Genomic DNA, 27,255 nt, shown 5'->3' on the forward strand with positions numbered 1-27,255 from the left:
AAGAAAAGGAATGGTCAACAACAAAGAACCCAGGATTACCTTTCATTTTTTGCACGCCTTTATATGTAATGGTAAAATAAATTTCTGGTCTCTAAATTGTTATAGGATAGAAAGAAAAAGGGGAACACAAAGAATTTGGACAAAGATTAAATATTCATTAAAGGTAGATTGTCTTTTTCCATGTTACTATTCATGTCCATAAAATAGCCAAATACCCAACAGAAAAACTCAAAATCTAAGTGTATAGTTTAAAAGAATCTCTTTATTAAGCCCAATATAGTATCACATTTAAAAATAAAAGTATGAAAGAGTTCTGGAAGGATTGTCACCAAAAGTGTAGTCAACTTGAGCTCAAAAAAAACTTTAATTTTTTTGTTCCCCGGATCCTTATATTTTCTTAAATTGTATTGTTCTTTATAATAAATGTTAAGCCTCAATCAAATTCTTTTCACAAAATCCTTTCCCGCAAATTCTGTCACTGTACAGATATTGGTTAGAATCTTGGGCAACTGCTAACATATGCCCTGAGTTTTCCTTCAAACCATCCCACAATCATTTTCTAAGTCAGATGCACTACTGTACAGTGAGGTCACCTGAAGTCACTTTTGTTAAGTGCATTTCCTATAAACAAGAATTAAAATATAACTTTGGTGAGGCCTGGGCTGAGATGAAAACTATACATATAAAGCTGTCTTACAATCAGGGTCTTAAGTTTGAAAGGGAACAAATACTGTTGTGTAAGACATGGTTGCGTGAGACATCACAGTTCTTACCTTTCAATTAAAGTACTTCTTAAAAAGCTACATACTTATTTTTAAGTTAACATTCCTATGTTCAATGAAAAATCAGCTTTTAGTTACTATGGGACTTGACAATTCCAGCAAGACAAAGCTGAACCTATTCCAGTAGTAAATAAAAAGCAAACGTCGTAAGATTGCAAATATTAACTGGTAAAAATGAGAATGTGTTCCAATCAAGAGCACACTTACTAAAAGGATTGCTATCTGGTCATATGGTTTTCATTACACTTCAGGATCCCTAATTAGTAGACTAAATGCAGCATTCACATAATACTACAGTTCATGAAAAGAGTATATTCTTTTATTGATTTGTTGTTCATACATCTTGTTTCAACTTTCAATAATAAAATTCAATAAATTTGATTCCTTAATCATAAAAACTTGCTGTACATGTTATTTACATGTTGCCAAAATCTACAGGCATAATACACATCACAAGGACTTCACTGACACTAAGCGTGGGACCGGGACCATCACACAGAAGGGAATAGTTAATTAACATACATTCAAATGGTAAATTATAGATGTGCACAGTGTATTTGGCACTGCTCACTAATATTGGAACATTTTTATTGTCAAAAACAGGCATTCTTAGGCCTTAGTCACAATGCTATTCACATTATAATCAGCTTCTAACCATCAAACATTAACCAGTCAGCTTCAATCTACAATCAGACTTTGGAATGAAGTTAATCCCTCCAGCTCCTCTATATGCTCCACGCCATCTGCTGAGTAGGTTTGCCTTGGTGTCTTTCCCGTTGTGCAGCATGTCAAGGAGAAACAGCTTAAAGAGAACTCATGACGTCCAACTTGTGATGATGACCTTGGCAGGAACTGAATGACCGGTGCTATTCAAGTTGTGGAGATTGCATTAGTAGTTGACCTCAAGTGAAAAGATTCCTGAATGCCTATATTTAAATTCAAATTCTTAATTTGCTTAAGCAATTATTCCTGAGGCCACAACAGACGTGGGTTATAGGCTATAGATTTGTTTTGCTGTGTCATACTAGGGAAAAGCATAATAATTCAATGCTTTACGATTTGTGGCTCTATTCCAAAAGGTAATTTCACAAACTTCATTTAAACAAACCTTGAATCCCCGTATTTCAATTGAGCCCAATAAATTGAATTCATTAAAGCTGTGCACACCCCAGAAGGTCTATATTTGTACCTATCATGTTTACAAAAGGTATTACACTGCCTTTCACCCCCTGTGGAGAAAACAAATCAGAGGAACACAGATCACAGTACAGGGGAACAAAAATGGGGATCTCTAATAACCTTTAAATACACTGTAGTTTCACACAAAATTTTGGCAATAAATTAAGACTTTAAAATTTTGTACAAAAAAAACTGAAGTGCAAAGTAATGTCACTGGACCAAAATTCATTTCAATCATTTTATTTCAAGTATATTTTAAAAATCATAAATGGGGTTTGTAATCCAAAGCTGAAACACAGAGTCTGACAAGCAATTCCAGAGCATACTTTCCAAACTCATGTTCTTTGCTATTTTTCAGATTTCTGAGGCCTATTATTTAAACTGCTCTATTCTAAACATGCCTGACTCCTGTACACTTGTTGATAAAAGTTTTCTGAAAACTATCCATCAAATATAAAGAATGGTTTCCATCCAAAGATTATCAGTGGAAAAACATTAAACATCTAGCAAGAATTTAATTCTGTCAGAACCAGTGCTGTTCTCTAGAATACAAGAGAACACGGACGATCAAGTTAAATTATGCTCACAGACTTTGGTAATACAGGTCTCCATCCTACCTAATCATTATCCGAAGTCATCACTGAGATTCACTGGGCAAATAAAACCCCAGGAGCACTCGAGAGAGGAGCACGTTACTTTTGAGGAGAAAAAGCTGCCTTGGTAATGTCTCTCAAATGTTTATTTTAAATAAGAAGCTAATCAAAACATTTTTTTTTAATGCTTTGGGTATGATATAGTATTCTACTCATTACCTAAGGTAATCAAATGTGTTCTCTGGGAAATTTTCCATCTTTACGATGATCATTTGTTCACTTTTTTGGTTTTTGACTGCCTAATTCATATTTAAATTTTTTTATATTTTGTACTTTAATATTGTTAAGGTTTTTTTTCCCAAATGATCTTTACAACCCAGACCAGTACTCTCAAGTCCCACTGCTTACTACACAGAAAAATGAAATGGACGGAAAACTGAGGAGGCTTGTCTTTGCTCTGCAGGTGAGCAAACTTTCAACAAGGGAACAACCCAGAATCTCTGAATGTCCCTCAAAATGAGAATACTTCCACTAGTAAGTCAATATATTATTCTTAAAAATTAAAGTTTGGTCACTAAGAAAGACTGAACAAAAATGATCCCCTCCCACCACAAACGACCACACCAGCTCTCTCTACTCACCCCGCCACTCCCCACAAAAACAGAGGAGTGGCAGGAGCTGAAGCCTCTCCATCTGAAATCTCAGTTGCGAAGACATGGCCGCTACGTGCTTCAACTGTAGGTGATGTACTCATTCGCCAATGTGCCCCATTTATAAATGTATCTCCATACACACGTGCACGCACACACGCACACTCTCACTCACTCTCAAGTAAGACACTTTTTTGTGTTTGTTGATAAATTATGAGGAATATGAACTAGGTGTGTACAAGGTTTTATAGGTACTTTGTAAACATCAGAGTCAATTGGGTCCTTTTCTCCAAAAGCCTGAAATCACATTCACAACCTGGAACCACTACTTTCCCAGGCGCTGCTCACAAGCTGCATACTGACGAAGGGCGGAGAAAAAGTCCTCATAACTGATGTTTAGGTGAGAAGGCAAAGAGCTGAAAAGAAAACACAAGGAGGGGGAGAATTAGATCATACTCTATAATATGGGGGGCGGAGTGATGTACAAAAGGAAGTTAAGGACAGAAAAAGGTAAATTATATGCAAAACAGGCTAATTTTTCAGTCAAACTCACTGCGACACAGCTCAAGCAAAAATAGGCACAATCTATTAATGCAAAAACCTATGTTAAGGTTAAAAATCTGTGTATTAGCAGTGTGCTCAAAGTCACTTTACCAACTCTGTATGGGCATAGCAAAGGCAGTACTATTGAGAGTCTGTGGAAGCCAGGCTTAGCCTCAGCCAGAGCTGCATGCACTCCCTCCCACACAGCGACGCAGTGAGCACCCAGTAACTGAGCGCAAGCGACCCTGCTGCCAACACTGTGGGAGTATTTATTCCACAAAGACAAGCAGGTGAAAGGCGCTAGGAACACATTATGAGGGTCCCTTTAAGTTCTTTAAATCATTTTCAAAAATTGAAAAAGCCCTCAACTCTAAATAGCTTCACAATGAGGTTTGGAAATTCAAAACATTAAGGGCCAAACACAGTCAGATTACAAAACCCACATTCTGAATTCCAGTCACATTAAACATACTCTCACACTCACACACTCTTAACTCACGCATAATCACACACACACTCACACTCAATCATACACACACACTCACACTCAATCACACACACACTCACAATCACACACACACACTCTCTCACACACATACTCACACACACTCTCTCACACACACACTCACACTCACACACTCTCTCCCACACACACTCACACTCACACAAACTCTCTCTCACACACACTCACACTCACACAAACTCTCTCTCACACACTCTCTCTCACACACACACACTCACACTCACACAAACTCTCTCTCTCTCACACACACTCACACACACACACACTCACACTCACACTCACTCACTCACTCACACCACCCTACCACTGTCTGAGCTTGTGGTTTTCCGTGACAGCTCTTTACTTCCTTCTTCCAACTGTCAGGAATTTAGAAAGTAGCAGCCAGTTTTTCCTAAACACCTTAACATCAAATAAAAATAATGTCTGCTGCCAACTTTGTCTTACTGTCTCTATTCAAATGATATTGGGAGCATTCTTCCTAAAATTTGCTTCATGTCCCCCTTAAAACTCCAGCACTCCCGGTGAGGGGAGACTGAGGCCGGAATATAAAATACATAGATGGAAAAAACAAACAAACAAAACCCCCAAATCTCCAACACCCCTGTCTTCTTCCATGTTATCAACTGCCCTATCTACTCGTCTTCAAACACTGTGTGTCTCTACCCTCGGTGTCTCAGCTGCTGAATGCTTCTTAGCACGCTCATTCTAGGGCTGAAATGCCTCATCTGACATTATGGTGCTTAGACTGCTGGAGGTACCAAAAATACAGACAAAATTCAACAAAATAGGCGTGCTGAGACAAATGTATAGACACAGATACAATGGACAACCTGTTATGTGCTAGGTATCTGTCACCTGTGCTATTTAAATCCTCAACTCTACATTAAAATGTCCATTTTAAAAAGTAACACATTAACCAAGCATGATGGCACATGCCTTTATAATCCCAGAACTCGAAAGGTGGAGGCAGACAGATCTCTGTGAGTTCAAGGCCAGAACAAGTTTCAGGATGGCCGGGGCTACACAGAGAAACCCTGTCTAGGGAAAAATAAAATTAAAAAAAGAAAGAAAACAACAACAACAAAACAAAAGCCAACTCTCTTTTATTCAAAATCAGGAATCAACAAGTAACAGTCTGCCTTTGTTTTGTATGTCTGATAGAAAAGATTTCTCTTGGTAGCTCAGGCTTGTCCAGAACTCACTACGTAGCCCAGGCTGGCCTTGACCTCCTGTTCCTCCATAACAGTCATCCCTATTTGTTCTTGTGCCGTCCGTGGTTATCTGGCTGCACTTGCTAAGGTGGGCGAATTTTAGTTAAGTAGAAAGTTCCTGCATGACCTGGAAGACCTGAGATTCATTCTGGCCATGTTAGAGTCTGAAAACCCTGTTCTACTTGAGTGAGTTCATTCCCTTCACTAAACTCACCCCAATCACAGCTATGGGCCCTTCAATTGTCTTCTTACTTTATCCTTTCTCCAACCCAATTCTAGCCATAACAGCCAAATAAGCCTTCAAAATCACCATGTCTGTGTCACCTACAGGCTCTCCTGTGCCCACTCCCAGACTGAACCACCCAGACTCTGAAGGCCTCACCCCCATTTCATTCACACCATCCCTCCAACAGGACCAGTCCCCTGCATCTTTAAACAACACCCACTTACTATGCTTCCTACGTTTACTGTAACACAAAATTTCTATCAGTATCAAATGCCTAAGTGGATTCCTACATCTTCCTTGGAACAACAGCTCCAGCACTCAGACGCTGCTCACTCCCGTCTCCTGATAACTAGAGTCAACACCAAACATCCGCAGTCACACATTTCCTGTCCACTTCATCCACAGGCCCTTACTTTACCACTCACGCATAAGCTCCTGAGCTAAAGGATACAGTACAGTGCGGGGATCAAAGAAAACAAACACACTTTCAGTTACTTACACGATCTCAGTCAATCTGATTTGCCAGGGAAGAAAACCTAAGGTGCTGTCCACAGGACCAAACTTCAATACTAAATCAGGATCAGGGAAACCATGTGAACCTTGGGAATAAAGACATGCATAAAATTAATACACACTATTTATACACAAACATGTCAATTAAATGGCTTCTTAGATTTCCTGTTCTCTTATCTGAAGCCTTATCTGAATGCTTAATAAACTTTAATTAAAAAAAAACTTTAATAAAAACAAACCTAAAAAAAAAAGACAAAAGAATACTCAGAGGGCAGAGGCAGGCAGATCTCCTAGAGTTTAAGTCCAGCCTGGTCTACACATGAGACCCTATCTCAAACAAAAACAAAAACAAAAGAAAAAAAGAAAAGAAGAGCATCTATCTCCTGTCATTCCATGCACATATTTTACAGCTAATGAACCCGAAAGACCAATTCCTAGCTACACAGTGTAAATGTCTTCAGTGTTCCCTAGAGCTCAAGTATCCTTAGAGACCTGGCTGGAGGGGATGCAGATATGGATGTTACAACTATGAAAATAAAGTTTGCAACTACTCATATGGAGGAACAAAGGATAAGACAGGAAAAAACCCAGTGTAAAGACAAGGCAAGACGACTTGAGCAATGGTATCAATTTAAAATGCAACTTTCAAATGCCATGCACAGATCCCTGGAGTCAGAATCTAATGGCGTGTAAGCACGGCCAGTGTGCAGATCCTTGGATGACTACTAAACCTAGATGGACAGAGGGAGCCAGACTAAAATGCATGAAATGGACGCAGCTGGGAATCCTGTGGAACAAAATACATCACACTCAGGACAACCACCACCTTTCCTCTCGCCAGTGTAACCTAGATTTAAAACCGTGTGTACACCTCAGTTTGTTTGGGCTTTCTTGGTTTTTTTTGTTTGTTTTTTTAAGACAAGATCTCATTATCTCATTATGCAGCTCTGGCTGTCCTTGAGCTCTCTATGCCAACCAGGCTGTCCTCAAACTCAGAGATCTCCTTGTCTCAGCCTCCCAAGTGCTGGGATTAAAGGCATGAGCCACCACACCTGGTTTATTTGGGCACTTCTTAACTTTTGCTTGTTTATTTTTATTTTCATTTTTTGTGTTTCCATAGGTAAGTTGTTTTTTATTCGTGTGATTGTTTGTTTTGATTTTGTCTGTTTCTAAAAGGAAAGAACATAAAGTTTGGTGGGTAGAGATGTGGGAAGGATCTGGGAGGGACTGGAGGGGAGGAACCATGGTCTCTCTCTCTCTCTCTCTCTCTCTCTCTCTCTCTCTCTCACACACACACACACACACACACACACACACACACAAAGATGTACCACTGGGGTACAGCTAACTACTCCAAATGATAAGAACAACTTCTCTGTCGCTTAGCAATACAAAGTGCAGAATTTGAAAACTGCTAAGCCTGGGTGGTTTTGACCAAACCTCTTACTGGCTTTGTAATTTTGTTTGTCTCCTTTTTCCATCTCATTGGCATACAGACAATCATGATAAATAGTAATGGTAATATGAGCAATATAATCCAGAGGCCAAAGTGAAGGGTAATTGAGGCAATGTGTTTAAAATACTTATGGTAAAGCAGGATGCTATATTAGTATCTTTATTATGATGATCACTTAACTGATAATTTCAGAATTAGTCTGTATTTCCTTTCTGTAGGCAAGACTAATAGTCATTTTATTTCTCTTTAAAAACGCAGTTTGTATTTTTTATCAGTGTGTGAGGTGTGAGTACAGGCATGAGTGTGCCACAGCACTTGGGTGTACAGAGGACAAACGTTACCTATGAACCATCTTCCCAGACCCTTGTTCTTCTATCTTTTCAGTTTGATTCCCTAATATAGCCTGAAACAGTCTGCATTTTTTATACAGGGAGTAATTTTACTAGAATAACTTCATGATGTTAGCATACTGGCAATATACACTACAGTCTCCAGGCTGTCAATTAGCAGATCTCAAACTGCTTGTTCACAAAGACTTCTTAGCACTCTCAAATATGATTCTACTTATGTGAGCAATATCTACTAATCTTATCAAATTATGGAAGAAATGGTATATGCAACTTATTTATTAAAAATAAAAACATTACTCTTACTATCTTAAAATAATATTTTAATAAAGTAACTATATTTTACCTAAGCCAAAAAAGTGTGTGTTTTCCTAACTGAAAACACTGACCCTCAAATTTGTATGAAAATGCAAAGAACCCTGAATTTTCAAAATAACTGAAAAGAAAAAAATTACTACAAGTTGTATCCTCTCACCTCCATACATGTGCACAACAGCACACGTGTGTAGCATCGAAGAAAAATATGCAAAATATTTAAACATGTACTTTGTCAAATAAATTATAGGCGGCATATTAGGACATAAAAGATAATCAACATCATTAGCCATTAGAAAAATATGAGTTAAATATTATCACATATATACTAGAAGGCTTAAACTATACTTAAAAGACAAACACAAGAAAAGCAATGCTGGACAGCACTGTACAGCAGCAAGAACAAAAAGAGAGAGACTTCTACTTTGCTGCTAAGGATACAAAATGGATACCTATTTTATATAGTATAGCAATTTTATATAGTATAGCAAGTCCCTTTAAACATGAAATATTCATTTGTCACATGACACAATTCCATTATTAGGTATCTACCTTATAGAAAATAAAACAAACCCACACAAAGACATGCATGCAGGTGGTCAAAAACTACAAACAAAATGTCTAGCAACTGGTGAGTGGATAAAATGAGTATATCCACAGAACAGAATACTACTCAACCAAAGAATAAAGAATAATGAAGTTCAATCCATTAAACACTGACAAACTTCAACAGTATTAGCTTTTTGGGTATGGTATCATACACCTTTGATTCCAGCACTCCAGAGTGAAAGAACGGTAGGTGGATCTCTGGGAGTTTTGAGACCAACCTGTTCTATACACTGTGTTCCAGGCCAGCCATGGCTACACAGTGAGATCCTGTCTCATTTAAAATGAAAACAATGATGGTGGTGGGTGGGGATGGGGATCAGTTTTCTTTAAAGTCCGCTGGAAGTGTGGCCATGCTCCAGTGAGTATCTGAGCAACACAAATTGGATTTTTCTTCTTTTTTGGGTAGCAGGTCACAGGGAGAGACCAACCTGGGAGGACTGGGAAGTGAGTCCTCAGGATGTATTATGAGAAATTCCCAAATAATAAATTAAAATATGATGTTAGAAAAAAAAGGCTGTTCAATGTTAGGCAGAATATGAAAGTCTAAATATTATTTGATTGCTTTTAATATAAAATTTCTAAAAAATGCAAAATTTAGTTAGTGGTTGCCTTCTGTTCTAGAGGGCCAAGTGAAATCTGCACATAGCTATAAAGGACTTTGGGAGTGGTGGTGTTCACAGTGTCCAGTAATACCCTATCAGCTAATTGAGTTTAAAATCTACATCAAGCATTGTAGGAGCAACAGGATCAGAGCATCTGCTGTGAGAGTGTCTCCTAGTAATGTGAGATGCTACACCCATATGGTCTCAACAATGTACCTGTCTGAACATGAGCCAAACAAGGCCAGCAACAAAAGACATGCTAAAGTGCACAGGGGAAAGCCCAGGAGGCCTCAGCCCTACATAAAGAACTACAGGAAACTAAGGAATGCTCGAAGAAGACTTCCCTAGGGAAGAGCACACAACTGGTTACACAATACCAAATGGTCAGTCCTGAAAACATACTCACAAGTAACATTATACAGACTGAGCAGGTCATATGGGGAGGGCAGGGGTGTAACAACAATGGGGGGAGGGGCATGTGTAACAACAATTGATGCAACCCTGTGAATTTAAACGATAACATGGAGGGTAAATACGGAGGATTTGGACACAGGAAAGGGAAGTGAGAAACAGTAATCTTGAAAAATAAAAGAGAAAATTTTTTTGAAGTCTGTAAACATTTTCATTATACATTAGCAAACCCTGAAGCTCCTTGGCTCACCACTTCAATAACTTCCCCATGGGATACCTTAAGGCTACCTATATGCCACCCAGGCTACCATTTAGGACATAACCATAGATTCCTCTCTAATTGGGCTCCAAAATGTCCAAGAAATGGTCAATATCTCAGCAACTCTGATGAAACAGTCCTATGCAATAATCTGCTACTCCCTGAGCCCCAACAGCTAACCAATAAGAGGTGAGCAGTCAATAAAAGCAGTCAACAAGTTCAGAATAGAGAGCAAGTAAAATAACTGAGGTAGAAAATGCATGGTTAGTAAGCAAGCAAAATTACATTCTATGGTAACGACTCAAGAGTGAATGACTTTACATCACAGTTACAGAAGCCATCAATGGACATTAGTTTCTTAGAAATTAATTAATGTCTTAGAAAGTTCCCAAGGGCTCCAGAGAGAAAGAGCAAACCGAAGGCTTCCGCCAACAGTACGGGGTGTGTGTGCATATACATGAGATGCTGTGTTTTAGAAAGAATGACACACAGTGGTTGATCTGCACAGCAAACAGAACGAATACAAAAAGGAGGCATGGACAAAAGGCTGTATTTGGGGTTACCTCATAATAGTGCTTTAAGCAAAAGCCCAAACTAAAAAGGAAAAAGAAGTGGGAGAGGGACAGAAAAGTAAGACTAAAATCCTACTTCCAAGAATATTCATTAAAAAGAAAAATTCCTCAAAAACCCTTTCCTTGAACCAGCAAGACGGCTCAGCAGGTAAAAGTGCTTGCTTCCAATCCTGGTGAGTTATCCACATTCACGTAGTGGAAGAGAAAAGCAATTCCAGAAAGTTATCCTGACTGCTGCCCAGGTGCCCACACACATACTAAAATACCTACTGTTTTAAATCCCTTTCTTTTATTAAATGTCCATGGTAAGTGCACGGTCCACATCTTAAAATCATTTTCACATGTGGGTCATTAAACGTCAGAACTGTAAGGGAGGGCTGGAGAGATGGCTCAGCGGTTAAGAGCACTGCCTGCTCTTCCAAAGGTCCTGAGTTCGATTCCCAGCAACCACATGGTGGCTCACAACCATCTGTGATGATATCTGGCGCCCTCTTCTGGCCGCAGGCATACATGCAGACAGGATACTGAGAATACTGTACACATAATAATAATAAATAAATAAATCTAAAAAAAAAAAAGAACTGTAAGGGATATGGTAATAAAAGCCCCCCTTCCCCCAAGACAGGGTCTCACTATTTAGCCCTGGCTAATTAGCCTGGACCATAAAGATCTGCCTGCCTCTGTCTCCTGAATGCTGAGATTAAAGGCATGAACCACCAGGCCTGGCAAACCGGATTGCATAGAATGAAAAGAACCAAAATATTCTCTTTCATCTGTGTCTTTGGGAGACAAAATGGGAAACATTCCTGACTTACTAAGTAAGCCGTCTAGCAGATCTACATCCAAATCTGTGGGTCTCCTCTGCTGCTGAGCTACTAACTGGCAAAAGTCCTGGGCAGCTCTCACAATATCCGCTTTTCCATCTTCTGGGGACAGCACCTTCACTGCTGAAGGGCAATTTAAAACTAGAGAAAAAAACAGATAAGGTAATTTTTAACACACTCTTCCATATTTATTCCAAAATCAGTTTTATGAAGTAAGCTCAGACCAAACTAAAGACAGACTTGTGATAACCAGGAACCACTCGAGCCCTTCGGTGTCAGTACCAAACACACCCTTTGCTCCTCTGAAAGGAGCCATGCAGCCCAGGTCACAGCGGTGCCTGTTTGGATATACCAGCTTCTCTAAATCCTCAAAGCAGCTTTGCATAGTGAGTAAGCCCTCTACAAAAGACGCTAGCCACAATTTTTGCTATCTAAAAATGCCATCTACACTAACAGTCAATTTAGTAGTAACATAAAAGAAAACTTCAAACTAAAGAAAACTGTGTTTCAGTGGAGTATGTGCACTGTCCACACACCTATCTGGCTCTGGAAGCGACTTTATAACTGTAAGACTCTAGATAACTGGTAATAATACAAAAATATTACATTAAACAATCTTTCATATTACCCTATAGAAAAACCAGTTTTGCATCAATTTATATACTCATTAAATTTACTATTATAGACGTATCTGTTCTTGGGCTTCTCTGTTCACAGGGCTATAAAATCTGCATGGTTAAATAAATCCTGAAACATGGATTCATTTCTATAATGTCAATTACCATTCTATTATTTTCTGAATATTATTTTCTAGCAATATAATTGATTATAATAAAGACCAACAGAGCAAAATAAATGAAGAACGTGAAAAAATCCACCCTGAAACACATATGGTCATGTGCCCAGTTGCCCACATGTACTTACCTTGATGGTCTTTGTCATTACTATTTGCAAACTCTGGTGAGTATTTGGAACAATCTAGGCCCAATAGTTCCTGTTGTTGTTTTAATATTTCATCCATCAATCTGGAATTATTTCTCTTGAATATACCTTAAAAAGAAAATTATGAGCAAAGAGATCAGAACCAGGCTAGGTGACACTCTTCAATGACTACCAGATGTTTGCTGTGGATACAGTACTAGACCCAAACAGGATGCATTTCAAATACAGTAACGGCTAGTCTCAAACTAGAGTCTAAAAGAAAAGCATGACACACAAGAACTGTGTGTGACTATGACACACTAGGACTCGGGAAGGAATTTTAAGAGGTCCCTTACTTGAGACCTTTACTTACTGACATCCTAAGAAACTGAAATTCAGTGTCCTGGGGGCTGGTCTAGAAATGTCTTTACTCCTGATTGCCGATCTAACATCTTTTCTCTGCAGGTTTATTAGCTAAATTAAATGCTACTGCCTCAATTTGATTTGTTTTGTAAGAGAAAGCAGTATAAATTATGCACAAAGTGAAAAATAAAATCAGAGCATAGCTGTTGAGAGGCCCTGCTGGCCAGGTCAGATGTTAGAGTCTACCACAGCCTGGCAGTTTTCTCTAGGCTTGGCAACAAGGAGGACTCCCTCCTCCCCAGGGAGACTTCCTGCTCTCTACCTGCCCGTTTCTGGAGAATGTTCCTAGACCCAGAGGACTGCCCTTATCTGAAAGCTGTCTAAAACCTGGGCGCCTGATTTATCTCTAGCATGACCTCTGGCACAGTTTCCTGCTAGAAGCCGTCTCCTAAGAATTGTCGTAGGAGCTCTGCTATAGATTCCTGTTGCCACATACAGGAGCCTTATGAAAGGAGTGTGCCATTTAATGCAAATTAGAGTTTGTTCCCTGGCTTCCCAATCCTATATATTTTCTACACTCTGGAATAAAGTTGAGCTGATTTGCTAAAGTCATCTCCCTGAGGGCTATCTCTGTCATACCCACAGTCATCCAAGCTCGGTTTCTAGCTTCTGCAGCCAATTATCCAGAGGAAGACACAGAACCAAAACTCAAAAAATTTAAACCCAAGTACAAAAATAATTTTTTTTTAATCTTCCAACCATGCACAGCAGTTAAGGTTTATGGCCACCACATCCCTTAGAGAAAAATAAAAGAGAAACTATATGACACCCATCTAACAATCTAAGTTAAAAAGAAGAGGAGGAGGAGGAGGGGAAAGGAGGGGGTAGGAAGAGAAGGGAAAGGATCAGCAAGCAAACACCAAGCTGGACTCATCCATTTAACAGTAATGAATGAAAACAGCCCCATAGGCATAGGGAGTGGCGTTATTTGAAAGTATCAGGACGCGTGCCCTTGTTGTAGAAGGTGTGTCCTTGATAGAGGAAGTGTGTGACTGGGGTGAGCTTTCAGGTCGGGTGCTCAGGCCAAGCCCAGTGGCTCACTCTCCTTCCTGCTGCCTGTCAATCCAGATAACTCCCAGCTACCTCTCCAGCACCATGCTTCTCTTCCCTCTAGGGCGATAATGGAATAAACCTCTGAAACATAAGCCAGTCCCAATTGAATGTTTTCCTTGAAGAGTTGTGTGGTTATGGTGTCTCTTCACAATTAAGATAAGCAGAAAAAAAAAGTCTTCCAACAGAAGAAGGCTTATTACAAGAAGCAAGACTTGGGGGTCTCACAGATGTCTCAACAGGTGGGCAAAGGTGCTTGCGATGGGTTCAACCCCAAAAGTCCACATGGTGAAAAGAATCAATTCCCACAGTTGTCTTCCGACTTCCACACACATGCCCTGGCACACATTCACTGACCACACACACACAAATAACAAGCTAAATAAATAACTAAATAAAGTGAAACAATTTTTCAGTGCAAGACTTGAACTAAATTCAATCTAGGAAATTAAAAAGATGCCTATAGAGAAGCCATTAGACAGGGGAAATGTTAGACAGAGTGGGGTCTGGAATGCATAAAATACACACACAGATTGCTGATGCAAATGTTACGAGGAAAGGACTGAGATGCGACTCTAAGTTTTATTTCATACTGCTGGCCAAACAGATATTCGACAATGTACAAGCAACATCTAGACAGGCAACAGGCTACTACAGGGCCCACACAGAATCCAGTCTGAGGACTACTATAGCCAACCTGAGTACAGAGAGTACGACATAAGAGAAGAATGAAGAGATGGCTCAGAGCTTAAGAGCATTGCCTGCTCTTCCAAAGGTCCTGAGTTCAATTCCCAGCAACCACATGGTGGCTCACAACCATCTGTAATGGCGTTTGGTGCCCTATTCTGGCCTGCAGGCATACACACAGACAGAATATTGTATAATAAATAAATAAATAAATATTTTTTTAAAAAAGAGAGAAGAATGAAGACCATCCCATGGCTTTTATGCTAGGTAGTAGAAGACTACATTTTTTTTTTTTGATTTTTCGAGACAGGGTTTCTCTGTAGCTTTTGGTTCCTGTCCTGGAACTAGCTCTTGTAGACCAGGCTGGCCTCGAACTCACAGAGATCCGCCTGCCTCTGCCTCCCGAGAGACTACATTTTTTTTACACTAACTTATTTATTTGGGTGGGAATGGCACACACAAGTCACAGCAGACACAAGTGAATGTCAGAGGACAACCTGAAGGAACTGGCTCTCTTCTTCGACCAAAAAGTGGGGAGGGCCTTGAGAGGTGGCTCAGCAGTTAAGAATACATATTGTTCTTGCAGCAGACCCAAGTTCAGTTTCCAGATCAGCCAGTTCAACCACCTGTAACTCTAACCCCAGCTGAGCCTATGTCTTCTGGACTCTATGGGCACCTGCATTCACATCTACACATTCCCTCGTGTGTGTGTGTGAGTGTGTGTGTGTGTGTGTGATTAAAAGTAAAATAAATCCTTGTTAAACATGCAAACTTGAACAATGATAGTTACAGATGCCAAAAACCTCCCATGTACAATACAAAAACATCTGTGTCACTTCAAAGACCAGATAAATATATAACATAGACATACAAATATCACAAGAGTCTCATATCTATGAGGATGAAGTCCAGGTCCGTCCTCGTAGCTCCTCAGATGGAGAGAATTCCTCAGCCCTCTCTCACTGCCCAGAGTTCTTGAGTCTAGTCATTCAGAAATCTTTAAATCCACTAGGGGGCAGAACAAGGGTAAAATTAATATGGCAAAATTTAAGGTTCATATTTAAAGGTATGCCAAGAAGTCTAGTAAAATAATGAGAAATCTCTGTGAGATTAATGTCAAGGCAGCCATGTTGAACAAATATTTGAATCTGTAAGTAAGTAAGAAGGTGTTGTTTTGTTCCGTGTACGTCCAGTTCATTCCAACCACAACTTTTACCTCAAGGTTCTGTAAACAAGCAAATGCAAGCTGGGAGAAGACTCGACAGCCACGGTGCCTACCTTTAATCCCAGCACTCAGGACGAAGAGGCAGGCTATCTCTAAATTCAAGGCCAGCCTGGTCTACAGAGCAAGTTCCAGGACAGCTTAGGCTACACAGAGAAACCCGGGGGGGGGGGGGGGGGGGGAGACACCTGGCTCTCAAACAATCAGAACAAGTTGAGGGAGAGAACAATAGCTCACACCTGTAATCCAGCACTTACAGAAGCTAAAACCAGTGTGACTACTGTGGGTCTGAGGCCAGCCTAGGCTACATTCTAAACTCAAGGACAGCCTATGACTGGGCTATGACTTGAGGCTGAGGCCTCATTTCAAAGGAAGGAGGGGTGCTATAAAAGTAAGTTTTATGCATTTCGGGCCACGGAATGTAGAAAAAGGCAGAGTGAGAACTACAATGGATAAGGTAGATGGACAAGCGTGCAGTTCTAGACCTAAAAGCAGCACGACCTGCCCAGCCACCCAGGCGTCATCTCTACTCTGCAGCACCGCCACCTTCACTGCTCACGAATAACCCAAGCAGAGCTCACGCTACAATACAGCGATGGTCTCTACACCCTTGTTCCTTTTGTCCACTGCCATAGTAGCTTCCAGTCACTGCAGTCTTCTTCATGACAAGCACCTTCCAGCAAGTTTTCCTGCCCCTTCCAGAATGTTTCACTAGGCTACCAAATCACTCAGCTTTGGGTACATCTCCATCTCATCCCATTCCAACTCAGTGTCTTCAATGGCTCCATGCAGTAATAACCCCCTCAACATAAACACTGCTGTCTCTGCTTCGAAAGCAAACAGGTAGAAATAATGCATGTTTAGGAAATAAATCAACCTATTTCTTTGTAGCTCTATAATCAACAAAATTAATCAACCTTAGGCTTCTCAAACAGATGTAGTTACCCAATCCCTACCCTTTACATGACCTTCAAAGGCCTATGCCTGCACAATTCTCCCAATTCCTTACAGAGCAGCTAAAGTGTCATTTCCTTCCAGAGACCTTTCCCAGTGTCTCATTCGTCCCCTAATTCACAAGGATTTTGTTCAAATCCCTTAATAAACTTAATATTGCACTTTTTAAAGTAGCATTAACTTAACCAACCACCTCCATCACTGAACTTGATTCTTACCTGTGAATTTCTAGCTCATTTATCTTTTTCTCCCAAGTCTCTCTCTCTATAACAGGAGTTCAGTGTTTACTTAAAAAATTGAATTATCAGTAAACAAAGTGCCAACCAGCAACAAAACCTGAGAGGCATGAATGGAAACTCTCACAATACAAGTAGACACTTCCTGATTGCATGCAGAATTTACAAGGCAGAATGGTTGAGCACGACTCAGAGAGAGCCTTGCTCTAGGCTAAGCTGGGCAGAGAAGAGCTGCTAATAAACTATAGTTTCTGCCCAAGGCTTACATGAAACAGGCACAGCTGACCCTATTGCTGACCACACTCTACAGCGTTTATTTCACCCACAAAGTATGTGAGGATGACCAGTTCACGATTCTCCTCGGCAACCAGAATCTACACGTGTCACATGGTACAAGAAAGACAAGACAGAAGGCTGGCTTTGACTGCCATAATTTCTCAAGAAATAGCACAGGGTATGTGGACGTTAGGTTTTTTCTCATTTATAATCTACCCTATTTGTCTTCTACAAGGTAAACTGATCCAAAAATGTTGGAATGAAAAAGAGGGTGAGAATTCATATTTGGATTTAACCAATTTAAGGAAAACCCATCTGAAAACACACCTTTGAGAAAGCAGAATGGCAGACCCAGTGGTACATAACTAGAACCCCAGCACTCAGAGGACTGTGGCATGAGGGCTGAGGACTCAGGACCAACCTGAGCTACACGGTAAGACAACAAAAAGAAAGGAACTTTAACCTCCCCTTTGACGATAAGGAACTAGATTGAGGGTGGTCAAACAACTGTCCTTAGTGTTGAAAGGATTTGCTCTAAAATCTAGTCTAAATTACTATCAGTCAGTCTTTATTATTCTTGGTGTTGCTTTTGCTTGATGGGGGTGGGGGAGGTGCATGTTTATGCAGGTTGAAGGAAGGACAGCTTTGAAGAGATGTTTTTCCGCTTTGAAATGGATTCTGGAGATGCAACTCGGGTTGTCAGGTGTGGTAGCAATCACATTCAGCTGCTGAGGTGTCTCGAAAGCCCACAGTATTAGCTTTTGGAAAACTCAGAACTGTAGCATGTGGTGGTTTTAAATGAGACTGTCCCACACAGGCTCATGTATTTGTACACATGGTCCTCAATTGGTGGCACTGTTTGGGGACGCTTCAGAGGTGTGGTCTTGCTGAAGGAAGTGTGTCACACAGTATTAGCACAGCAACAGAGAATTACTACCACAGCCACAGAAGGGACTAATGCTTTCTTTCTATACTGTTTTAAAGGATTGAGAAGGTTCACAGGGAAAACAAGTATTTGTTGTGAGATGTTTGTTTACACCGTGTGAAGATGTATTGTTGTGATTGGTTTAATAAAGAGCTGAATGGCCAATAACTAGGCAGGAAAGAACAGGTTGAACTTCCAGGCAGAGGAACTCAGAATGAATCCAGGGCTGTAAAGGATACCAGCAAGACATGGAGTGGACATACAGAATGCAAGAAAGGTAAAAAGCCATGTGGCAGAACATGGATGAACAGAAACAGGCTAATTTAAGTTACAAGAGCTAGCTGAGAACAAATCTAAGCTAAGGCCAAGCTTACATAATTAATACATCTCCATGTCATTACTGATGAGCTGGCAGTCACAAAGAAAGTCTAACTACAAGTATTCTTGTAGAATCACCTAGGAATCTAATGTAAGTTTTGTTATGACATAAGGAATTTCTGTTTTTGTTGCTCTATAACTATCTTACAAAGGCTTGATTTCCCAAAGTTATCATAAACAGATTAGTGAAAGAGTCGTCTTTGAAAACACACATACATGTACACAAGCACACACATCTCAAATTCCCATGAAAGAATAAAATTTTATGCTAGGAAAGCTGTACCTCAGGAAAAAAAATAGGTGTGTGTGTGTGTGTGTGTGTGTGTGTGTGTGGTGTTTCTTGATAAACAAGAGCTATGTGCTTTGGGAGCCAAATGTGTCTCTTTTATATTCTAGGAAATGTGTAACTGTGGTATAAAAACTAAGTGCAAAGTTTAGACAACACTAGAATGCTCCCTGACCTTCCACCATGGCACACTGGAATGTCCCTACCCTTGCCCTGGTGCATATGTACACAGAGCACTCTAGAATCCGCGGCAATGCAGTTCTTTCGTGCTGCTCTGTCACTGACACAAAATGTACCCTTCCCTGCTCCATTCTCATGAATATCTCAATTCTGGTATTTTACCAAAAATGTTTCATCTGATTTTGTTCAGGTCTCAAAATAGAGAAACTGGTATTTCCGGGACTGGATAATATAGTTCAGAGGGAGAGCCTAGCATGCACTAAGGCCCTAGGCTTGAATCCCAGGACCACATATGAACCAAACAATAAATCAACCAATCTTGCCTGGACTTCATAAAGGCTCTTGCAAAACTCAGGTGACATATATAATCAAATGTATAAAATGACTATGAAATATATACTCAAATACTTCAAATACACATTTAACATATCTATTAGAATTTTCATAATTGTTCCTTCTGTAGGAACAATCCTTTTAAGAAACATCTAGCAAAAAGAAATCACATAACAAAGAAAGACAACACTAAAAAAATCTCTCCTAGGTGCCAAGCTCCTCCATGCTGTGCAATTAAAGCAGTGTGTCCTTATATACATGCCTTCAATTTAAAACCAGAGATCTAAGTAAATTACCTGTTGGTTACCTTCGTTTAAGCTCTGTAACACACAACCATCACACTACTGGAGGAGAGTCTTTAGAGAAGAAAACATATACTTAATAGCACAATCATTTTAAATGAAGAAGATATATATTAAAATTTTACATGACTACTGCAATCATAAACACAAATCCTTATAAGTCATTAAACTATTTTATTTTATTGGAGAACCTCAGGACACCTCACACATAACAATTTTATGCTAGGACATTAACATACTGTAGCAAGGAAACAAACAGGACTGATGGTTTCGTGTAACAGCTTTAAGCCCTCCAACACAAGTATGCAAGTTGAAGACACACAGACTTTCTCAGTTCCAGCTGCACATTTTATTTAACTGTCTGTTTCGTTAGCATCGGGATGAAGCACGGGGCTTTTCACACATGAGGCAAACACTCCTCCCCACCCCAGCAACATCTCCAGCTAAAGCTGCACGTTCTAAAACCAAGCATATCTTCATAGCTCTGTTAATCTGCTGAACAGTTAGTTCATGGAGAGCAAGAGCTCCATAGTTAAACTGCAGTGATTAGACAGGCATCCAATAGCTAGGGGTGGCTGTTTAGATCCGTGAGTTGGGAAACTACCTGCCTTAAAACGCCTTTTGTGAAGTTTCTATCACTTGATGTCAGTGCCATGACACAACACAGTCAGTCCATAGAGTGACTACTGTCTGTTTTCTAAATGATAAAAACAACATAAATTATAAGAACATAAATTAAATAAAATTTGGTTCAAATTCTAGACCTGTTTCCTTAGGCCATATGTCTCTTAGCGTTTAGATTCTGTTTCTAGAGTTGGAAATCCTTTAGAATTATTGCATTTTTGTATAGCATGTACTGCGCAGTAAGAATTCAACAGAGAGAATAGCAAGATGACTCAGCAAGTAGAGGCACTTGTCTTTGAGCCGGAGTCCTGAGTTCAATCCCCCTGGACCTCACACAAAGGAAGAAGAGAACTCCTGCAGGTTGTTCTCTGACCCCATGAAGATGCTGTGACACACATAGCTCCATACCAAATAGCTAAATGTTCTTTTCAAGAAGTTAACAAAAGACAATTGTTACTATTAAAATTTAAGACATGGGGCTGAAGAGACACATCAGTAGTTAAAAGCATGTACTGTTCTTGCAGAGGACCCAAGTTCACTTCCCAGCGCCAACATAAGGCAGCTCACAGTTGCCCGTAGCTCTGGCTTCAGGGACCTAATGACCTCTTCTGACCTCCGAGAACACTTTCACTTGAGGAACACACATGCGAATTAGAAATAATAAATATATTTTCAAAAGGCTTAACCCATAGATCTAGCACTATAGTTTAATAAAAAAAGTATTCAGGAAACATTATTCCTCACATCAAAAAATGAAGCAGGACAGAACCTTTCAGAGATAAAGCAAGAGAGGGATGAAATAACTCAAAGAGCCTACCCAAGGAGGCGGACGTGGCTGGATGCTCTAAGACTCAATGATAGGATTCTGGTAGAGTCCTTTGCAAGAAAAACGAGAACAGGACATAGTGGGATGCTGAGATAAATGCAAAATTCTAGGAAAAGTGAGGAGTAGGGATGGAGGTTCCCTTCCATGAGTTTCTACACATGGGAATACAAACACTCCAGATATACTACTGTTCAGTATATCAAATACAACCATGCGTGCATTTGGACTTTTGATAGATCTGGCACCTCTGTAATTCAACATAAGGAGAACAATCATTATTATTAAGAGTTATACCTCCAGCTAGTATCTATGTCACAGGCCCAAGTAGAACAGACTTAAGTTTACGTTCCCGAATTCTAGGTTTCACTCTTGGGAAAGGAGCTGCAACTCAGTTCCTTATGCTTATGTATGGGAAGCACAGCCTCTCAGGAGTCAAAGGATGTGTACTGCCTGACCACAGCAGGCATTTAACACCAAGCCATACCCGGAAAGAAGCAAAGGGGAGTAGAGATGACATCCGTGGAATGTCTGATTTACAACCATGAAGTGCACACACTAAGAAAACAGAAATATCTTTAGAGGTACCTATCGTTCTTAGGAGCTCCAGGAACAGAGTAAGGCACAGTCAAGACACACTGACAGGAGGTGATGCAGCATGAGACACAAGTCTGAGGTGAGGGTGGACCCACAAGGATCAGAGAGAGTGAGCTGGGTGGTGATGGCGCATGCCTTTAGCGCCAGCACTAGGGAGGAAGAGGCAAGTGGATCTCTGTTGAGTCCAAGGCCAGCTTCGTTTACAGAGTGAGTTCCTGAACAGCTATGGCCACACAGTAAGACCCTGAATCAAACAACAAAAAAAGAAAGGAAGGAAGGGAGAAAAGGAAGAAAGCATTTCCAGCACTCCAAAAAGAAGTGATCATGGGGCTGGAGAGATGGATCAGAAGCAAAGAGCACTGACTGCTCTTCCAGAGGTCCTGAGTTCAGTTCCCAGCAACCACATGGTGGCTTACAACCATCTGTAATAAGATCTGGTGTCCTCTTCTGGACTGCAGATACATGCAGGATGAACCCTGAATACATAATAAAAAATAAAAATTAAAAAAAAAAGAGGTGATCACAAAAAAAAAAAACTAAATATGGTGTAATAAAAGGTACAGAGACCCATGAGAAATAGGCTGAGAAAGCTGGGTGGCACTGGGCAGTCCTGTTAGGGCTAATTTGAGAAATCACTACCCCAAACTATTGCACTTTACAAATAAAGAGATAGAAGCAGAAAGAACAAAATATTTTTGCTGTCTGGTTGCTGGATCTCATACAGAAAATACCTTGCTGACTACCCAAATTATCATTACATGCGAACAATGTGAAAAATGACGTGTGGAGGGGTGAATTTCGGGCCTCAGAACTACATCCACTAGGCTCCAGCTCCAACCCATGATTCATCTTGCATAGCCAAGCGCCAGAGTAGCTTTTGTTCTATGTTAAGGTCAAACTCCATCATGCAGAGGCATCATACAAGTAGCTTGATAAAAACAGACGCCCAGCTGCCCAGTAAGTATGCTGAATCAGTATTTCCTATAAACATTTCAAGGACTCCTTCTCAAACTTCTCTAAACAACCATACAATAAGCAAGATACCAATAAGGACAGTACCCATCCAGACAACATGCAGAACTGTGTACTTCAAGTGTACAGAAGAAAGCGTAACAGCCCAAAGACTATAACACCAAATACATTAAAAACCAGTTTTTAACACAGTCCCTATCATAATCATTTCCTAAGTCATAATCATATAGACAAAATAACCAACTCTCCTTATGAGAACTGTGAGCTCAAAAATTCCTGATCAATCTTCTAAGAAAACCTCACTTTCCAATGAATGAACACAGCAGAAATTACCATAATAAAAAAGTTCCCATGTATTATAAAAAGCACGAGGGCTGAACTGCAGAGTTCAGGGCTGTGTGCTCAACTTGCCAAAGGCCCAGAATTTGATCCCCAGAACCACCAAAAATTAATATATACAAAACATATTTGAAATGTGATATTTTGGGATGGAGGGGGTGTTTGTGTGTGTGTGTGTGGTTAGGAGGAAACCTATAGGTCCAGCTTTAGGGAAGCTAATGCACAATCATCTGAATCCAGGTATTTGGGCAGCATAGGAAGAGCTCATTAAGTAAAAAATAAAAATAAAACAAGCCACAAACCTGTAATCCCAGCACTAAAGAAAACTGAGGTAAGAAAACCTTAATGTACCAAGCCAGTCTACCAAGACCTGCCTCTTTCTAAAAAAGCAAGCAAGCAAAACAATCAATTCACAGGAAGAGACATTTCAAAGTACATAAATACAATGGGTATTTTGGTCTAAGGATTAAAACAATCTAAATACCCATCATAATTAGAATGAATGTTACGTAAATAGAGATTTGAAGTTGAAGAGATATAGGATGGAGAAAATAAAATCAATAAGCTTGTCTCCAAGGTGGCTGCCTCAGCTCTACCTTGAGGCATGAGCCATTTTCGCCACAGCTGAGAAGTAAAATCTATTTCCTTCACTCAAGACAGATGTGTGACTTCTGCTTAAGCTAGGTCCTAAAGCCTTGCAGCTTTGGTCTGCTGCAGAACACCTGATCTGGAGGCACTCTGTATATAAGGAAGCTCAGAGTAGCCATGTGGGAACCATGTGAAGACAGATCTCTCTCCTAGTCCAGCCACTGCAGACCAGGAATAAAATGGACGACCCATAAGGGCAGCCTCTGCCTTCACGCCAGTTATCTGACTGCATCTCCGTAAGTACCCCAGGAACACTGCGCAGCTGAACTGACTGAACACGTAATTATTTTAAAACACTGAACTTTGGGATCGATTTCTACAAAACCACATATGAGCAAAACAGCTTCTGAAGCAATCATCTTACTTAATTTTCCAACATTCTGTTAAGGAAACTTATCTATTCCATTCACTGTTCCCAAGGCTCCTGTCAAGGCTCAAAATCTTACCAAAGAGGTGGCATTTCCAGTTCACATATAGAGACAGCAGTGCTCAAGCTCCAAATCCTATCTGCTTTTGCTAGTTCCAATGCAAATGTCATTTTCCCTCTTCTTAGAACGAGAGGTTAACAGCGCTACCAAGAGATTTTTGCCTTTTTCTCTCCCTGAAGTCTTTCGCACTCAGCATTGTGATTCACGTATCAGTCTGAATTCATGTACACATCTCCTCGAATGTTATACCATCAGTCTGCATTAATGTACAGTACACATCTCCTTGCATGTCATACCTCTATAGCACGGCAGGTATTCAGTGAATGCAGCATTTATGTCTACGGCAATACACATAAACTTTCCTAAGTACCTGTAAGCTTAAAAAGAAGTATAGTGGAGGAAATAGTATAAAGTTAAAATATCTTTGTCTATTCAAAAGTCTGGCTTTCTCCTAGGCCACCCAATCTGTTTCCTTTCCGCTATCACCTTCTCTCCCCTACCTTACTTTTCCTGGTTATGCTTCTAAAACTATGTATTTTCTAACACGCGAACATCAGATGCCAGACTTAGGTTCTGCTTTCATTTACTCCTGCATGCTCATGCCTGGAAAGATATGGTATTCATATATACCCAACTTGCTTGCTGTGTGAAAGAATCAGTCAAAAGCCAGGATAAGTAAATTGAAGATCTCTTATTCAAACTATGAAATTATCGCCTAAAAATGCTTTTAAGCAGCACACAGAATCCTTCAAGTCCATTCAGTAAAAATGTTCCTTAAATCCGTTCAGTTCTCAGTCTAAACTTGTTCGAAGTTGACTTCTTTTCATGGCCAATCGTTTTCCTTCTGAGAGCACATGACAAAGGACTTGAGTCACATCAGAAACGCAGTAACAGGAATTGCAGGAACAAGGAAGTGTGATGTAGTGTAATCTCTGCTTGGAAGCAGTCGAACAACTCAGCTTTGTCTTTTCCTTCCTACCGGATATAAGTCAATCCGCATTGCTTAATGTTTTTAATTTCCATTTTTTATTGCAGTATTATATCCCTGTATGACTGACTGCAATGGTTTAAGCAAGAGTTGTGTGTGTCATCAAACAGTCTCCTGGCTTCTACTGGTCTCCTGAGTCTTTAGGAAGCTCTGTATTGTCAGTCTCCGAATACACCAAGCTTTACCCTACAGGGCCATCATCATTTCAGACGACCGGCTCCTGTGCTCCTTGGTAGCCAGGAGAGAGTCACTGATTACTACTTACCCTATCCAACCCTGCACTTAAATATCGGGCTGGTAAAGAGTTAGAGGTAAAACCCAGGTTGCTCCTCTAGGGCAAGCAGGCAAGGCAGCACAAAGAAAAGTCATTTCCCGGCACCGCAGCCCTAACTCATCCTTACCACCACGGCTTTATCTTTTAAGGAAATACCACTGCATTGGGGCTTGACTGAAATTCAACTCTGACATTTGGAGTCTCCACTCCCCACCCCCATTCTTCAATGCCCTACTCAAATTTCATCTCCTCTACACCAGCTCTCAAGTCCCTGTCTTCAGAATTTCTCTCCTTTCTAGTAGTAACTTTACCCCGGAAACGTCACCCATCACCTAGGGTGTGCCTTTCTCCCCACCAGCCTGACAGTACACGAGATGAAGGCAAGATTCCGAGGAATATGTTTGGCATAATGCTTTAGGCGAGTTGCCATGCTGAATTTTGTACTTAGGAAAAGTATGATGAAATTCATGGCCTCGTTCAGAACTTACAGGAAGACAACCGCATCAAGTACCGTACGGGCAACTAAGGGTAAATGATCACACATGATCCCGAGCTTCAGAGATCGGGGTGTACTTTTCAAAGACTCAATTCAAATGCCATCTAACTCCAAAAGCTCATTTGGAAAAACCTACGATATGGCTCATGTATAAATCCTTCACCGCCTGGTCTCACTTGAGATGAATGCACTGAACCCCTTTGAAGAGACGCTTTGAAGAATGCACAGACCGGTTACAATTATTTCCCCGTTACTACTTTTGTGACCTTGGGCAACGCAGTTTGTTTTGAATGAACGTCAGCTCCCCCTTCTGTGAAACAAAGCCAAAACAGATACCTTAACGGAACATAAGTATTTTTTAAATGTAAAACACACACACATAGCAAAATCCAAAGACTCGGCCAACGTTTAATAAAACTGATCTCCCTTCCTCGAAAGCGCTGGCACTGTGATTTATACCTGAACTCGCAGGGCCTGGCGGGCGGCGGCCTCGCAAGGCGACCTGGAGCAAACTAGCCAGAGGTGTAGTCCTCGGACTCGGAAGCGTCCTCGCCACCCCGCCTCCCACCGGTCCTCACCTTGGTGGTCGTAGACGCTAATGTAGGAGATCCCCACGGCCATACACCACACCACGAGGCTTGCGATGTCCGAGTAGCTGGGCTCCTGCTCCTCCTCGGTGATCACCAGGCCCATGTGCACCGGCAGCTTCTGCAGGGAGCGGCCGTCCGCGCGCCAGCGCAGCCGGGGATGGGTGGCGGCCGGCCCGGGTCCCCCGTGAAGGTGCCGGTGATGACGCCGGTTCCTGCCGCCGGCCGGGGGCTTGCGGAGCGTGAAGACGAGCGGCGCTAGGACCGCGGCGGAGGCGGCGCGACAGCAGCGCCGCCAGATCCAGTTCCAGGTGCCGAAGCGAACGCGGAGCCAGGAGGCGAGCGTGCGGTGCAGGCAGAGCAGCGCGTGCAGCACCCGCCACACCAGCTCGTACAGCCCCGTCATACTCCCGTGGCGCTCGGGCACCGTCTCCTCCCTCCGGCCCACACCCGCGGCGCGACGGGGTCTTATCCTCCCCAGCGGCCGGCGCGGGCCATCGCTCCGCGGCCCCCCACCCCCCGCGCCCGAGCCCCTCGCCACTGCCAACACCTCACCTAGCCCCCGCCGCCATCTTCCTCCGCCCTCGGCAGCCCCGCCCCCGTTAGTACATGGACAGTTCTGATTGGCTGCCGGGGCGACTGGGAGGCGAGGCTGGAGTCGCCACTAGGCGACGTGGAAGAGCGTGCGCTT

At 41.2% G+C, this 27,255-nt stretch overlaps 1 protein-coding gene across 1 annotated transcript; it reads right to left on the reverse strand.

Annotated features, from left to right (window-relative positions):
• Positions 1–244: 244 nt before the first annotated feature.
• Positions 245–27,153, reverse strand: Nus1 (NUS1 dehydrodolichyl diphosphate synthase subunit). The gene is made up of 5 exons (XM_041653964.1): positions 26,556–27,153; positions 12,540–12,665; positions 11,607–11,756; positions 6,207–6,306; positions 245–3,620 (listed from the first exon to the last, which is right to left on the reverse strand). The coding sequence occupies exons 1-5, from the start codon at positions 26,968–26,970 to the stop codon at positions 3,530–3,532; spliced, it is 882 nt and encodes a 293-aa protein (XP_041509898.1). The 5' UTR covers positions 26,971–27,153; the 3' UTR covers positions 245–3,529.
• Positions 27,154–27,255: the final 102 nt, after the last annotated feature.

The sequence above is a fragment of the Microtus oregoni genome, unplaced genomic scaffold (genome assembly GCF_018167655.1).
Source record: "Microtus oregoni isolate MIOR12 unplaced genomic scaffold, Mior012 000006F_ref0000085, whole genome shotgun sequence".
In the NCBI taxonomy this organism is placed as follows: domain Eukaryota; kingdom Metazoa; phylum Chordata; class Mammalia; order Rodentia; family Cricetidae; genus Microtus; species Microtus oregoni.

Excerpts from the sequence above, each read along its gene's own strand:
- Nus1 (XM_041653964.1), bottom strand. The coding sequence starts at position 26,970 with ATGACGGGGCTGTACGAGCTGGTGTGGCGGGTGCTGCACGCGCTGCTC. Across the intron at positions 11,757-12,539 it reads TAATGACAAAGACCATCAAG|TTTTAAATTGCCCTTCAGCA; the intron begins GTAAGTACATGT and ends TTTTTTCTCTAG. Across the intron at positions 6,307-11,606 it reads TCTGCTAGACGGCTTACTTA|GTTCACATGGTTTCCCTGAT; the intron begins GTAAGTCAGGAA and ends TTTATTCCCAAG.